The 16,649-nt window shown below is 35.5% G+C and overlaps 1 protein-coding gene across 2 annotated transcripts in view; it reads right to left on the reverse strand.

Moving 5' to 3' along the window:
* The window catches only part of LOC127637254 (tyrosine-protein phosphatase non-receptor type 12-like), a 39,492-nt gene extending 27,201 nt beyond the window's left edge, over positions 1-12,291 (reverse strand). For both annotated transcript variants that reach the window (XM_052118207.1, XM_052118206.1), the window contains exons 1-2: positions 11,958-12,291; positions 10,306-10,414 (exon numbers count right to left, since the gene is read on the reverse strand). In XM_052118207.1, the coding sequence (XP_051974167.1) occupies positions 10,306-10,414; positions 11,958-12,065 (217 nt within the window). In that variant the 5' untranslated portion in view covers positions 12,066-12,291. The remainder of the gene's footprint in view (positions 1-10,305; positions 10,415-11,957) is intronic.
* Positions 12,292-16,649: the final 4,358 nt, after the last annotated feature.

The raw sequence follows: 16,649 nt of genomic DNA on the forward strand, positions 1-16,649 counted from the left end.
TATCTAATCAATGCCGGCTTTAACTAATCAATGCCGGCTTTAACTAATCAATGCCGGCTTTATCTAATCAATGCCGGCTTTAACTAATCAATGCCGGCTTTAACTAATCAATGCCGGCTTTATCTAATCAATGCCGGCTTTAATCTAATCAATGCCGGCTTTATCTAATCAATGCCGGCTTTATCTAATCAATGCCGACTTTACTAATCAATGCCGGCTTTAACTAATCAATGCCGGCTTTATCTAATCAATGCCGCTTACTAATCAATGCCGGCTTTAACTAATCAATGCCGGCTTTAATCAATGCACGGCTTTAACTAATCAATGCCGCTTAACTAATCAATGCGCTTTAATCAATGCCGGCTTTAACTAATCAATGCCGGCTTTATCTAATCAATGCCGGCTTTAACTAATCAATGCCGGCTTTAACTAATCAATGCCGGCTTTATCTAATCAATGCCGGCTTTAACTAATCAATGCCGGCTTTAACTAATCAATGCCGGCTTTAACTAATCAATGCCGGCTTTAACTAATCAATGCCGGCTTTATCTAATCAATGCCGGCTTTAACTAATCAATGCCGGCTTTAACTAATCAATGCCGGCTTTAACTAATCAATGCCGGCTTTATCTAATCAATGCCGGCTTTAACTAATCAATGCCGGCTTTATCTAATCAATGCCGGCTTTAACTAATCAATGCCGGCTTTAACTAATCAATGCCGGCTTTAATCAATGCCGGCTTTATCTAATCAATGCCGGCTTTATCTAATCAATGCCGGCTTTAACTAATCAATGCCGGCTTTAACTAATCAATGCTGGCACGTGTCAATAGTCTAGTTTCCATCCACATTTTGTGCAATTTTGTTTTTCGACAATGTGAAAATGTGTAAAAAAATGTTTGAGAAATTTGTCGTTTTCTGCCCATTTCCATTCAAATAGACTTTTATCGATTTAGGTTTTGGTAAAATTGGGAGATTATTGAGATATTTCATTGAAATTAACCAGTTTACTGTCATTATAATTAACTAATAAATGACATCAGAAGAGGAGGAATTGCAATTGCTCTTCTGACGGGACTGTAATATCGGTCCTGATGTTGCACCTATCACAGGTTGCCATCGGTTACGACCCGAAAGCGGATCATCATGTTCAAGTATTGGAGAAACTTTCAGTGTCAGTATCAGGATCATCATGGATGTGTTTCTGATGTGTGACAGATATTAAAGAAACATTGATGCGTGTAATATCAGTGTTACATACATGATACATTCCTCATATTCAATATTTTAATCATCTGATCTAAAGCATCGCCATGACAACGGCATCATGTCCCGCAGATTTCTCCAGCGACTTTTAACCACCAACTGAACTTGATCATCATCTAAATTAATTTAATGTCGTAATGTAATTTATATTTTCTGAAGCAGTAAATGTGATCTGAGGTGAAGATGGTGAGATTTAATATATTTATACATTTAAAATTTTCAAAAGCTGGTTTTCTGAAACTCATTGGACAAATAGTTCTGTTAGTTTACACTGCGTGCCCAATTATTAGGCGAATTATATTCCTCAACAAACTGAACAAACACAATCTCAGTCAATCCCAAATGTTACTGAACCTCAAACCTGAATTTTAAAAAAGGAAAAGTGAGTTTTGTCTTTCTCAGGGGGATATTTGTGTGCACAATTATTAGGCAACTAAATTACTAAAATAATTTCTCCCAACTCAATTATTTAATCTCAGTTTTTAGAGTAGGTGCATCAAATAAGTAACAAAATTACAATTAAATAAAATTTTTGGCCTTCCAAAAATATTCAGTGACCAATATAGCCACCCTTCTTTTCAATAACGGCCATGAGCCGTCCATCCATGAGTCTGTCAGTTTCTCGATCTGTTCACGATCAACTTTCATTGAAGCAGCAACCACAGTCTCCCAAATGGTGTTCAAAGAGGTGCATTGTCTTCCCTCACTGTTTGAGAAGGGCCCCCAAGGTCTCAGTAGGATTAAAGTCAGGTGAGGAAGGGGGCCAAGTCATTATTTGGGCATCTTTGAGGCTTGGAAGCATGTGATGGAGCATTGTCCCATATAAAGATCATGGACTTCTTGAATGCTGAGGACTTCCTGTACCACTGCTTGAAGAAAGAACTTTCCAGAAACTGGTATTAGGTTTGAGAGTTGAGTTTCAGTCCGTCTACAACTCAAAATGTTCCAACTACTTCATCCATAATGATAGCAGTCCATACTAGTCCCTCCGCCACCTTGCTGGCACCTGACTCGAAGTGGTGCCCTGTGCCCATTAGTGATCCATCCAACAGCCCATCCATCTGGTCCATCAAGAGTCACTCTCATTTCATCTGGCCACAAAACCTTTGAAAATGTCTTGACGCTTCATTTTGTGAATATATTCAGTGGTGGTCGTGTTTCGGTCTTCTTGACCTTGCCCATGTCTCTGGGCACTTGGCACCTTGTACTTCTGGGCACTCCAGGTAGGTTGCAGTTCTGGAATATGGTGGCATTGGAGGATAATGGTTTCCTAGTAGCTTCACGTTGAATTCTGTTGTCCGGTGGTCATGCCTCAATAGTTTAGCTATTTAAAGAGTGTTGCATCCGTCTGAAAGGCATTTTACAATATTGGACATTTCAGTGTCGGTTAAATCTCTTTTTTGGCCCATTTTAACCGAGGTGATGAAGCTGCCTAATAATGATGCACACCTTGATATAAGGTGTTCGTCACTGTCGCCACACCCTCCCTCATTACACAAATACATACCACCTGAAAATGATTGAATCCAATAAGCGTTCAAGTTTATATGGTTTGGAGATGTAAAATGTGCATGGGAATAATGATGAGATCAGAATGCTCACTTGCCAAATAATTGGGCACACAGTCTTGAGAAAAGTCTAGAACATTCTGAGAACGTAATTCAGACGATTTTATTCATCTACAGAACAGGGTAAAGCTCATTTAAGTTTGTGTAAAGGCATTTATAGGCCTAACAATATTATTTAAACAATGTGTCAATTAATTTAAATTAATGCTTTTTATTTAATACAGGACATTTTGCCAGCATATTTTCAAAAGTATAAACATTAATTGTATATAATTGGGCTGTAAGTGTTCCAGAAAAGCACACTGAAGCTTTTCTCCAGTATTGTGTATTTATTTTTAATGTAAAACATCTTTGTGCACAGAAATTATGTTTTTTGTATGATGGGATAATTCCACGACTATTGTCTATTATTTTGAATGATGTGGAAAAGTAACTTTAAGAAATAAACGGATGTCTATCGCGATTAAATTAATCACAAACAGTGGCCATTCATTTGTTCTCCTTGTACTTGTTGATGACCGGTGCATGATACAAGATATTTGTGTTGGCACTCCTGAAGTGTCATGTTAGGGTTATAGAGTTATAGGGTTATATGTTTATGTTTGGGTTAGAGAGTTATATGTTTATGTTTGGGTTATAGAGTTATAGGGTTATATGCTTATGTTTGGGTTAGAGAGTTATATGTTTATGTATGGGTTATAGAGTTATATGTTTATGTTTGGGTTATAGAGTTATAGGGTTATATGTTTATGTTTGGGTTAGAGAGTTATATGTTTATGTTTGGGTTATAGAGTTATATGTTTATGTTTGGGTTAGAGAGTTATATGTTTATGTTTGGGTTATAGAGTTATAGGGTTATATGTTTATGTTTGGGTTATAGAGTTATAGGGTTATATGCTTATGTTTGGGTTATAGAGTTATATGTTTATGTTTGGGTTATAGAGTTATAGGGTTATATGCTTATGTTTGGGTTATAGAGTTATATGTTTATGTTTGGGTTATAGAGTTATATGTTTATGTATGGGTTATAGAGTTATAGGGTTATATGCTTATGTTTGGGTTATAGAGTTATATGTTTATGTTTGGGTTATTGAGTTATAGGGTTATATGCTTATGTTTGGGTTATAGAGTTATATGTTTATGTTTGGGTTATTGAGTTATAGGGTTATATGTTTATGTTTGGGTTAGAGAGTTATATGTTTATGTTTGGGTTATAGAGTTATATGTTTATGTTTGGGTTATTGAGTTATAGGGTTATATGCTTATGTTTGGGTTATAGAGTTATATGTTTATGTTTGGGTTATTGAGTTATAGGGTTATATGCTTATGTTTGGGTTATAGAGTTATATGTTTATGTTTGGGTTATAGAGTTATATGTTTATGTTTGGGTTATTGAGTTATAGGGTTATATGCTTATGTTTGGGTTATAGAGTTATATGTTTATGTTTGGGTTATTGAGTTATAGGGTTATATGCTTATGTTTGGGTTATAGAGTTATATGTTTATGTATGGGTTATAGAGTTATAGGGTTATATGCTTATGTTTGGGTTATAGAGTTATATGTTTATGTTTGGGTTATAGAGTTATATGTTTATGTTTGGGTTATTGAGTTATAGGGTTATATGCTTATGTTTGGGTTATAGAGTTATATGTTTATGTATGGGTTATAGAGTTATAGGGTTATATGCTTATGTTTGGGTTATAGAGTTATATGTTTATGTTTGGGTTATTGAGTTATAGGGTTATATGTTTATGTTTGGGTTAGAGAGTTATATGTTTATGTTTGGGTTATAGAGTTATATGTTTATGTTTGGGTTAGAGGTTATATGTTTATGTTTGGGTTATAGAGTTATAGGGTTATATGTTTATGTTTGGGTTAGAGAGTTATATGTTTATGTTTGGGTTATAGAGTTATATGTTTATGTTTGGGTTAGAGAGTTATATGTTTATGTTTGGGTTATAGAGTTATAGGGTTATATGTTTATGTTTGGGTTAGAGAGTTATATGTTTATGTATGGGTTATAGAGTTATAGGGTTATATGCTTATGTTTGGGTTATAGGGTTATATGTTTATGTTTGGGTTAGAGAGTTATATGTTTATGTATGGGTTATAGAGTTATAGGGTTATATGCTTATGTTTGGGTTATAGAGTTATAGGGTTATATGCTTATGTTTGGGTTATAGGGTTATATGTTTATGTTTGGGTTATAGGGTTATATGTTTATGTTTGGGTTAGAGAGTTATATGTTTATGTATGGGTTATAGAGTTATAGGGTTATATGCTTATGTTTGGGTTATAGGGTTATATGTTTATGTTTGGGTTAGAGAGTTATATGTTTATGTTTGGGTTATAGAGTTATAGGGTTATATGTTTATGTTTGGGTTATAGAGTTATAGGGTTATATGCTTATGTTTGGGTTATAGGGTTATATGTTTATGTTTGGGTTAGAGAGTTATATGTTTATGTATGGGTTATAGAGTTATAGGGTTATATGCTTATGTTTGGGTTATAGAGTTATATGTTTATGTTTGGGTTATAGAGTTATAGGGTTATATGCTTATGTTTGGGTTATAGGGTTATATGCTTATGTTTGGGTTATAGAGTTATAGGGTTATATGCTTATGTTTGGGTTATAGAGTTATAGGGTTATATGTTTATGTTTGGGTTATAGAGTTATAGGGTTATATGCTTATGTTTGGGTTATAGAGTTATATGTTTATGTTTGGGTTATAGAGTTATATGTTTATGTTTGGGTTATAGAGTTATAGGGTTATATGTTTATGTTTGGGTTATAGAGTTATAGGGTTATATGTTTATGTTTGGGTTATAGAGTTATAGGGTTATATGTTTATGTTTGGGTTATAGAGTTATAGGGTTATATGTTTATGTTTGGGTTATAGAGTTATATGTTTATGTTTGGGTTATAGAGTTATATGTTTATGTTTGGGTTATAGAGTTATATGTTTATGTTTGGGTTATAGAGTTATAGGGTTATATGTTTATGTTTGGGTTATAGAGTTATAGGGTTATATGTTTATGTTTGGGTTATAGAGTTATAGGGTTATATGTTTATGTTTGGGTTATAGAGTTATAGGGTTATATGTTTATGTTTGGGTTATAGAGTTATAGGGTTATATGCTTATGTTTGGGTTATAGAGTTATAGGGTTATATGTTTATGTTTGGGTTTGGGTTATAGGGTTATATGTTTATGTTTGGGTTATAGAGTTATAGGGTTATATGTTTATGTTTGGGTTATAGAGTTATAGGGTTATATGTTTATGTTTGGGTTATAGAGTTATAGGGTTATATGTTTATGTTTGGGTTATAGAGTTATAGGGTTATATGTTTATGTTTGGGTTATAGAGTTATAGGGTTATATGTTTATGTTTGGGTTATAGAGTTATAGGGTTATATGTTTATGTTTGGGTTATAGAGTTATAGGGTTATATGTTTATGTTTGGGTTATAGAGTTATAGGGTTATATGTTTATGTTTGGGTTATAGAGTTATAGGGTTATATGTTTATGTGTTTGGGTTATAGAGTTATAGGGTTATATGTTTATGTTTGGGTTATAGAGTTATAGGGTTATATGTTTATGTTTGGGTTATAGAGTTATAGGGTTATATGTTTATGTTTGGGTTATAGAGTTATAGGGTTATATGTTTATGTTTGGGTTATAGAGTTATAGGGTTATATGTTTATGTTTGGGTTATAGAGTTATAGGGTTATATGTTTATGTTTGGGTTATAGAGTTATAGGGTTATATGTTTATGTTTGGGTTATAGAGTTATAGGGTTATATGTTTATGTTTGGGTTATAGAGTTATAGGGTTATATGTTTATGTTTGGGTTATAGAGTTATAGGGTTATATGTTTATGTTTGGGTTATAGAGTTATAGGGTTATATGTTTATGTTTGGGTTATAGAGTTATAGGGTTATATGTTTATGTTTGGGTTATAGAGTTATAGGGTTATATGTTTATGTTTGGGTTATAGAGTTATAGGGTTATATGTTTATGTTTGGGTTATAGAGTTATAGGGTTATATGTTTATGTTTGGGTTATAGAGTTATAGGGTTATATGTTTATGTTTGGGTTATAGAGTTATAGGGTTATATGTTTATGTTTGGGTTATAGAGTTATAGGGTTATATGTTTATGTTTGGGTTATAGAGTTATAGGGTTATATGTTTATGTTTGGGTTATAGAGTTATAGGGTTATATGTTTATGTTTGGGTTATAGAGTTATAGGGTTATATGTTTATGTTTGGGTTATAGAGTTATAGGGTTATATGTTTATGTTTGGGTTATAGAGTTATAGGGTTATATGTTTATGTTTGGGTTATAGAGTTATAGGGTTATATGTTTATGTTTGGGTTATAGAGTTATAGGGTTATATGTTTATGTTTGGGTTATAGAGTTATAGGGTTATATGTTTATGTTTGGGTTATAGAGTTATAGGGTTATATGTTTATGTTTGGGTTATAGAGTTATAGGGTTATATGTTTATGTTTGTGTTTGGGTTATAGGGTTATATGTTTATGTTTGGGTTATAGAGTTATAGGGTTATATGTTTATGTTTGGGTTATAGAGTTATAGGGTTATATGTTTATGTTTGGGTTATAGAGTTATAGGGTTATATGTTTATGTTTGGGTTATAGAGTTATAGGGTTATATGTTTATGTTTGGGTTATAGAGTTATAGGGTTATATGTTTATGTTTGGGTTATAGAGTTATAGGGTTATATGTTTATGTTTGGGTTATAGAGTTATAGGGTTATATGTTTATGTTTGGGTTATAGAGTTATAGGGTTATATGTTTATGTTTGGGTTATAGAGTTATAGGGTTATATGTTTATGTTTGGGTTATAGAGTTATAGGGTTATATGTTTATGTTTGGGTTATAGAGTTATAGGGTTATATGTTTATGTTTGGGTTATAGAGTTATAGGGTTATATGTTTATGTTTGGGTTATAGAGTTATATGTTTATGTTTGGGTTATAGAGTTATATGTTTATGTTTGGGTTATAGAGTTATAGGGTTATATGTTTATGTTTGGGTTATAGAGTTATAGGGTTATATGTTTATGTTTGGGTTATAGAGTTATAGGGTTATATGTTTATGTTTGGGTTATAGGGTTATATGTTTATGTTTGGGTTATAGGGTTATATGTTTATGTTTGGGTTATAGAGTTATAGGGTTATATGTTTATGTTTGGGTTATAGAGTTATAGGGTTATATGTTTATGTTTGGGTTATAGAGTTATAGGGTTATATGTTTATGTTTGGGTTATAGAGTTATAGGGTTATATGTTTATGTTTGGGTTATAGAGTTATAGGGTTATATGTTTATGTTTGGGTTATAGAGTTATAGGGTTATATGTTTATGTTTGGGTTATAGAGTTATAGGGTTATATGTTTATGTTTGGGTTATAGAGTTATAGGGTTATATGTTTATGTTTGGGTTATAGAGTTATAGGGTTATATGTTTATGTTTGGGTTATAGAGTTATAGGGTTATATGTTTATGTTTGGGTTATAGAGTTATAGGGTTATATGTTTATGTTTGGGTTATAGAGTTATAGGGTTATATGTTTATGTTTGGGTTATAGAGTTATAGGGTTATATGTTTATGTTTGGGTTATAGAGTTATAGGGTTATATGTTTATGTTTGGGTTATAGAGTTATAGGGTTATATGTTTATGTTTGGGTTATAGAGTTATAGGGTTATATGTTTATGTTTGGGTTATAGAGTTATAGGGTTATATGTTTATGTTTGGGTTATAGAGTTATAGGGTTATATGTTTATGTTTGGGTTATAGAGTTATAGGGTTATATGTTTATGTTTGGGTTATAGAGTTATAGGGTTATATGTTTATGTTTGGGTTATAGAGTTATAGGGTTATATGTTTATGTTTGGGTTATAGAGTTATAGGGTTATATATGTTTATGTTTGGGTTATAGAGTTATAGGGTTATATGTTTATGTTTGGGTTATAGAGTTATAGGGTTATATGTTTATGTTTGGGTTATAGAGTTATAGGGTTATATGTTTATGTTTGGGTTATAGAGTTATAGGGTTATATGTTTATGTTTGGGTTATAGAGTTATAGGGTTATATGTTTATGTTTGGGTTATAGGGTTATATGTTTATGTTTGGGTTATAGAGTTATAGGGTTATATGTTTATGTTTGGGTTATAGAGTTATAGGGTTATATGTTTATGTTTGGGTTATAGAGTTATATGTTTATGTTATAAGGTTAATTGGCACTCCCGGAAATGTCATGTTTGCGGTATCAGATCTATATGCCATTAAGATAAATCCATAATCACTCTAAATAAATTCGCTTTCAAGGATGTTTATCTTGTCGTCGTGATTAACACAGGCTAACGATTGGGGCAAATTCTGTCACGTGACACTATATTTTGTCGTTAATGACAATTTTCCCGACAAAAGTGTTTCAAACCAGTTTTTCATGACATTTGAAGTATCGGCATAGAGTTTATGCGCTAGAGTTAAACAGACAATTATTATGTGTCTTAAACGATTTTAACTCGCTTGAATTGGCATCAGATAGTTCTGTGTCTCCATGCCATGTGTTAAAATCATCTAACACACACCTAGCAGGGGATTTTCCCATATACATGCACATATGTTCAGCTACAAGTGTCTTCCACACATAAATATTAACTGTTTAAACATTACTTACATTTTTTGACCATATCGACTAATATTTTTTTTTAAGTGGTAATTCCTCAAGTACACAGTGAAATCCATGTTTTCAGTTCACTGCTTTACATCATTAACACACACAACAACAACATGTGCACATGCTTTAATCACATGACAGAATGAGTTAGTTAGGGTTAGCCAATAAATGAGGTACATGGGATGTCCCAGGGTGGTCGACTAATCGTCTAACAACTGACTAGTCCATTAGTGAAGTCACATCAACTAACATTAATGTTTTTTGTGCTGGTGATTTTAAACTGAATTGAGATGTAACTTCTTCGAGAGTGGTTTTGTGTGATGATAACGTCCTGTGTTTAACAGTCAGCACAATAAACCTCTGCAAGAATTTCTCTCTCTCTAATGTTTTAAAATGATTCTTTATGAAACACATTTCAAGATGATCACTGTCAGACGTTAAATCCTCTGCTGTGATTAATGTTCTCGTGTTTGTGGAGAGATTCAAGTCTTTTACTGATTTTGTTTAGTTACAGCTTTCTGTGTTCAGGATGTGCATAAACGGTTTTATGCTGTTCTTTAATGAAGACTTTATTTCTTTGAAATTTCTGTGCAATAAAGATGTTATAGTTATTAAGCCTATTTATTTGATGAATACCCGTTAGTTACATGAAAAAGTGCTGCGCTGAAACGCATATGATAGTGGAGCCTTATTATACATTATTATCTTTACATTGACCAGTCGATTAAGAAAATGAGAAGTTCTGCACATCCCAATGAGGTACTCACACGGAAGAATGTCTTTATATCTGTTTTTCTTCACATTCTCCTCCTGCTCACCAACATTAGTCGGGTAGATTTTCTCAGTTCTGTATTTAGTTGATAATCGGCGCAATCGCTGTAAAGACACACAGGAACAGTGTTAATGGATGAGCAACTGTTAACTGGTTAAACATGATTAACTGGAAAGAGGTTCCTTTATGTTTTAAATGATAATGTGTGAGAAAATGAGTTCATGAAGGCAAAGTTCACAAGATGATAGTGACACAAGGACAGATGAATTTAAACATTTATAAACATCTGCTAGTGGTCATTGTAACAGGTCGTCCCGTCCTGAACGCACACCACTGGTTAACTCAAGTGTTTTCTGTGTGACGCTGATGTGCTGCTGCAGAAATAACACACGTCATCTTTAACTTCAATCAAAGACGTTTTGAGAGCATGTTTATGAAACAGAATTGAATGCTAAATCACTTATTCTACAATCCACAAGAACAGCAAATGGAGCAGTATTCAATTCTCCTCTAGTGAACAATAATCGTGTTTTCTCATGTCAATTACATTAACAGCAGTTCAGTAAACACACACACAAACACACACACACGCACACACGCCTCTCCTCCTCCATGTACCTCATTAAACACAGGAAGCTGTGTGTTGTAATACTTCCTTTCCTGTCAGTGTTGAGGTGGAACAATGGCCGACATGATACAGTTGTGCAGCATCACACACACAGCTGTGTAACCTTTCTTATCATCAGACTGATTGTTCCTGCTGAAAAGATGAAAAACCTCCAAACTGACAGATGTGACATCATCAAACTTCTGCCCCTCCATCCTGAACAACTGCCCCAGTGAGGACACACAGTCAACACTGAAGAACACAATGTGTGTGTGCTAATTACATGATAATTCAACACTATCAGCATCTGATGTTGCGGTCTGGTTTATTTAATGCTCAATAACCCAAAACAAGAAAAGGTATTGATGTAAGTTCAGACAGATCCGGTGTTCTTCTGCATGTACAGACACATTCATTCACTGAGCTCCATATGAACATGTGAGAACAACATCACTCAATCATCTACCACACATTTTCACTTGTTATGAAAAAAGAGGAACAGAAACATAAGAAAGAATATAAAGTTCTTCAGTGTGAGAAATGTGATGTCAGTCAGCCTTAACATGTTGTGCTGTTGTTTCAGAGTGTTTGTGTGATAAATAATGAAACAAACACTGAGAATGTTTCAATCATAATCAATGTAGCAACAACAACTGACAAAATATCTGCATACCGTGTGTGAGAGTGTGTGTGTATGTGTTTGTGTGAGAGTGTGTGTGTTTGTGTGAGCGAGAGTGTGTGTGCGTGTATGTGTTTGTATGTGTGCATGCGTGTTTAAGTGTGTGCGTGTTTGTGTGAGTGTATATTTGTGTGTGTGTGTGAGTATATTTGTGTGTTTATATTTGTGTGTGTGAGTATATTTGTGTGTGTGTGTGTGTAGGCCTCACGTGAGTTGATCTCATTGACTGAGTAAAGGCTGTGAACATGATCAGATTAGGTGTGTTACACTGAATGTGTGTATTATATTGAGTGTGTATCTGTGACAGTGATGTGTGTGTTTGTGTGTGTATTATTGTCTCATTCATCAGTGAGATTTTTACCATAAAGTCCGAGCTGAAGTTATCTTCTCCCTTCTGTTCTTCGCTTTTCACGGCTTCAATGAATCTCTTGAGAACATTCACCTGCTCCATCCCGACGGGACGATTCATTCATCCACAACACAATAAATACATTTAAATATTTTTCAGGAAAAAAGTCTATTATTCCAACGTTTTAATGGCTCAAAGTTCATCCGTCCTGCGATTAAAAGACAGCCGTAATTTTCGTGTCTCGCTTGGCAGATGCTGAATACTCGCAGTTGTAAATAAACTTTTATTTTCACCCAGAAAACCGTTTATTAATCAAATAAACAGCGGTCGCCCCTCCCTGTGGCTGCCACATTCACACTGAACGCACAACCGGACCGCCCGAAAGCCGCTTGCGCCCGCCCCGCCCACTGACGCTTCTCCCGTTGTGATTGGACCAGAGCCAGAATTGCTTTGTCTGCGATTGGGCATTACTGAGCTTCAATCAAATACATGCTTTGAGTTCTTGTCGCTGATTGACAGGTCTGACTGTCAATCACTGCGACATATGATCTCCTCACTGATTGGCTGAAAATGGAATCACTCGCACCCGCCCACTTCCCTAAAGCGCACTTCCGCACTTACATTCGGGTATTTATAAACGTCACCGTGTTCTTACACACACCATTGTCTTCGACTCGTGTGTTGTTATTAATATCGACTGTCAATTATTTCTTTGAAGGATCTTTTTATATACACAGACAAACCATTACAATCAGGGGCATAGCAGTCATTTTAAAAGTAGGTTGGCTCACAAAGACCAACACTTACAGAGCAGAATTTGTTGTTATTAACCATTTTTTTAATTGATTGCAAATAACACATGTAAAAAAAAAAAAAAGAATATTTGGAATCAAATTATATACATTTACAACCCTTCCACCGAACATTAAACAATCCAAAAATAAAAAATTTCTTTAAATAGAAAATATTTAGAAACAATAAAAAATCATAAAGAGTATACATTCAAAAACAAAAAGGTTGCAACACACACATTTAAAATAAAAAGTCTCCCTCCACTGCCCCTCCCTAAGAGCCTTCTAAAAAGGCTAACATTTGTTGATGAACAAATTTGTGTTGCGCTACCCTGCCCATCTCTGCGTACCACTCACGAATCGAGGGTGCTCCAGCAGACTTCCATCCACTAAGGATGACCTTTCTGCCTAACAAAACACCGACCAGGACCTAATTCTTCATGCACTTATCCACTACATCAATGACCGCCCCACCTAAAATACAGGGTCTGGGAAATTAATTTTGAGTGCCCAATACGTCACACAATAAACTCTGAAATTTCAACCAAAATTTTGAATAAAAAAACTTGGGTTGTGTCCCCATCTTCTGATTGGGGTCTGGGCATCTCAGCGAGTATCGACATTGACTACCACCCCTGGAGTTGCGAGTTTGAATTCAGGGCGTGCTGAGTGACTCCAGCCAGGTCTCCTAAGCAACCAAATTGGCCCGGTTGCTAGGGAGGGTAGAGTCACATGAGGTAACCTCCTTGTGGTCACATTTATGTGGTTCCCTCTTGGTGGGGTGTGTGGATGCCGCGGTGGATAGTGTGAAGCCTCCACACGTGCTACATCTCTACTGTAACGCACTCAACGAGTCACGTGATAAGATGCACGGACTGACGGACTCAGACATGGAGGCAACTGAGATTCGTCCTCAGCCACTCGGATTAAGGCGAGTCACTACACCACCATGAGGACTTAGAGTACATTGGTAATTGGGCATTCCAAATTGGGGACAAAAAGGGAGGGGAAAAAATGTATTCTGTGGAGGCAAGGCATAGATCTAGTGGGGTTGGAGACGAATAATAAAATATCATCATAAAGCAAAAGCTTATGCACCACACCTCCCACCATCGCCCCTGGAAAATCATCCTCCTTTCTTATCGCGGCTGCTAATGGTTCCAGGGCAAGACAGAACAATAATGGGTAAAAAGGGCAACCCTGCTGGTGCCCCTATCCAGAGTAAAATAATCTGAAATTAATCAATTTGTTTGTACCACCGCTACCGGGTGTCTTTAAAGTAGCTTAATCCATCCAATAAAATAATTCCCGAACCCATACATTTCCAAAATCTTAAAAAGATAATCCCACTCTAACATATCCAATGCCTTTTCGGCATCAAGTGAGATGGCAGCGACCGGAGTCTGATCATTCGCCACTGATCACATGATATTGATGAAACGCCTAATGTTATCAGAAGAGCTGCCCCCGAATAAACCCCACCTGATCTATACATATAGATGAGATGTCATAACTTTACTTAATCAGTTAGCCAGAATTTTTGACAGTATTTTTACATCTAGCTGGATCAGGGAAATTGGACAGTAATTCTTACACTCCCTTTTTAAGAATCATCTAACAAAAGTGGAGCCAATTCTGTAGCATAAGATCTAAAAAAAATCAGCAGCAAAGCCATCTGGCCCCGGAGCCTTGCCTGTAGACAAGGCCTTAATTACCTCACCAAGCTCCTCCAATTCAGAATCAAGATATTTGTTTAGCTCAGTCGTAAGTTTAGGAAGTTCTAATGTATCCACAAAGTTTCTAATATCTTTATCAGTTGACGAAGATGGGGAAATACAGAGATCAATACAGAATTTTTTAAAAGCATTATTAATATCAATGTCTGAGGTAAATATTTCAGCACCAACAGATTTCACTGAGCGAATGATAGAAAAAGACTCTCTCTGCTTTATATATCTAGCCAAAAGCTTCCCTGCTTTGCCCCCTGACTCAAAGTATGACTGTCTTGCCCTGAATAGCCAACACTCCACCTTCCATGACAAAATAGTATTATATCTGTTTTTCAATCGAGGCCATCGGATGACTTTCGGCACTTCAGCTCTGCCTCGACACTTTTAATATTCCCTTTCAACACCACGAGTTCTCGTGCTTAGTATTTTAAATTTTTTGTATATGATTTATTTATACATTTTAAGATATATTACAAAGACAAAAAATACACTACAATAATAAGCATCAATGAACAAATGCACTGAAGTTTACAAAAAATAAATATATATAAAAAATAATAATAAAACAATAACATAAAACAAAATGCAATCCCACAATATACTGACCAAGCAATACAGGATTAGCATGCTCATCTAGGTTGACTTTGGGTGGGGGGACGGGGCAAATCAAACACAAAGAGCAGGGTCAAGTTGGAGAGTTAGGACATGTGCAAGAAGGGGTTGCCAGAGCTTGACAAAAATAGTGCTTGGTCAGCGAAGAGCGTATTTAATTTTTAATAATTTCATAAAATAGAGAACATCTCTTACCCAGCGGACGTGAGACAGGGGGCGAGGACACTTCCAATTCAAGAAAATTAGACGTCTTACCAAAAGAGTTAAAAAGGCTGCAAAATCTAACCCTACAAATGAGAATAATATAAACAGATGTTAACAAAACATAACAGTTAAGAGTCCTATCCTTTATAACCATACAGCAGTGTTTGTGAGAAAATACAGACATTTTCATCAGAACATATTACAGTAATGATGCTGCTTTTATTGTATTGCATATATTTTTCTGTTTCTCTGTGTTCGTTTGTGAATAAAGTAGACCAGTGCACAACTTAGTGTATAGTGATTAATTTTTATCAGTCCATGTTTTAAAATGTTGTTCTGTGTTATGAATCGTTGTGGAGAGCAACATTTTTCTTCAAGCTCTTTCATGCTACAGTTAGGAAGAGTGTGTGTGTGTGTGTGTGTGTGTGTGTGTGTGTGTGTGTGTGTGTGTGTGTGTGTGTGTGTGTGTGTGTGTGTGTGTGTCTGTGTCTGTGTGCGTGTGTGTGTAGTGTGAGTGTATGTGTGTTTTAAAACAGTGAAGTTATGTGAACATGGAGTCCCTTGTCTTGAGTCATGTCAGAACTTGTTGGAGAACATTCCTGAACTCAGCTGCTTGCCATAACTTTCTCTTCTCATTTCTTAACTACAGATACACACACACAGAGAGAGAGAGAGAGAGAGTGTGTCATAGATAAAACATCTTCATCTTTCACTTCACCTTACAATGTAAATCACGGTTTGTGTTTTGTTTCTTTTCTGAGGTTGAGAGGTTTTCCACAGACACAGAAAATAAAACATGAATGGATAACAGATTTTGGCAGAGCAGAAATGACTGAATGATTTGGTCCCTGTGTTCTTACAGGAAGCACATGAACAAAGACAAATTGATGATGTCACACACAAGGAAGTGACTTCACAAACAAGAATGCAAGGGAACCACATTTACTTCAAATCTTCACATACTTCTGTTTGTTTGGGCTGTGAATTACTCTTTTAAAGAGTATATTGTTTATGTTGAGGATGTTTGACTGGGCATTTGACCTGCTTGTGTGTGTATGTGTGAGTGTGTGTATGCATGTTTGTGTGTGTGTTGTGTGTGTGTGTTTGTATACATTACCCTCTCCGAACTCCAGATCCCAACTCTCAGTCCATTTGACCTTTTTACTCCAACTTTTTGACTGGTCAGGAGATCCGCTAGGCAGGGTGCAATGGTCGGTTACTCCCTGGTGGCCTGGCCACCTTGCGTGACGCCCAAGGTGGTTCTTCAGTCAAGCCTTCACCAATGATGGCATAGCCCAACCAGGGGCCCGCTCTGTCACCTACCCAGCACCACTCCCTCCAATCTTCCCTTTAGGTTAAGTTTAGGG

This window comes from Xyrauchen texanus, chromosome 45, assembly GCF_025860055.1.
Source record: "Xyrauchen texanus isolate HMW12.3.18 chromosome 45, RBS_HiC_50CHRs, whole genome shotgun sequence".
NCBI lineage: Eukaryota > Metazoa > Chordata > Actinopteri > Cypriniformes > Catostomidae > Xyrauchen > Xyrauchen texanus.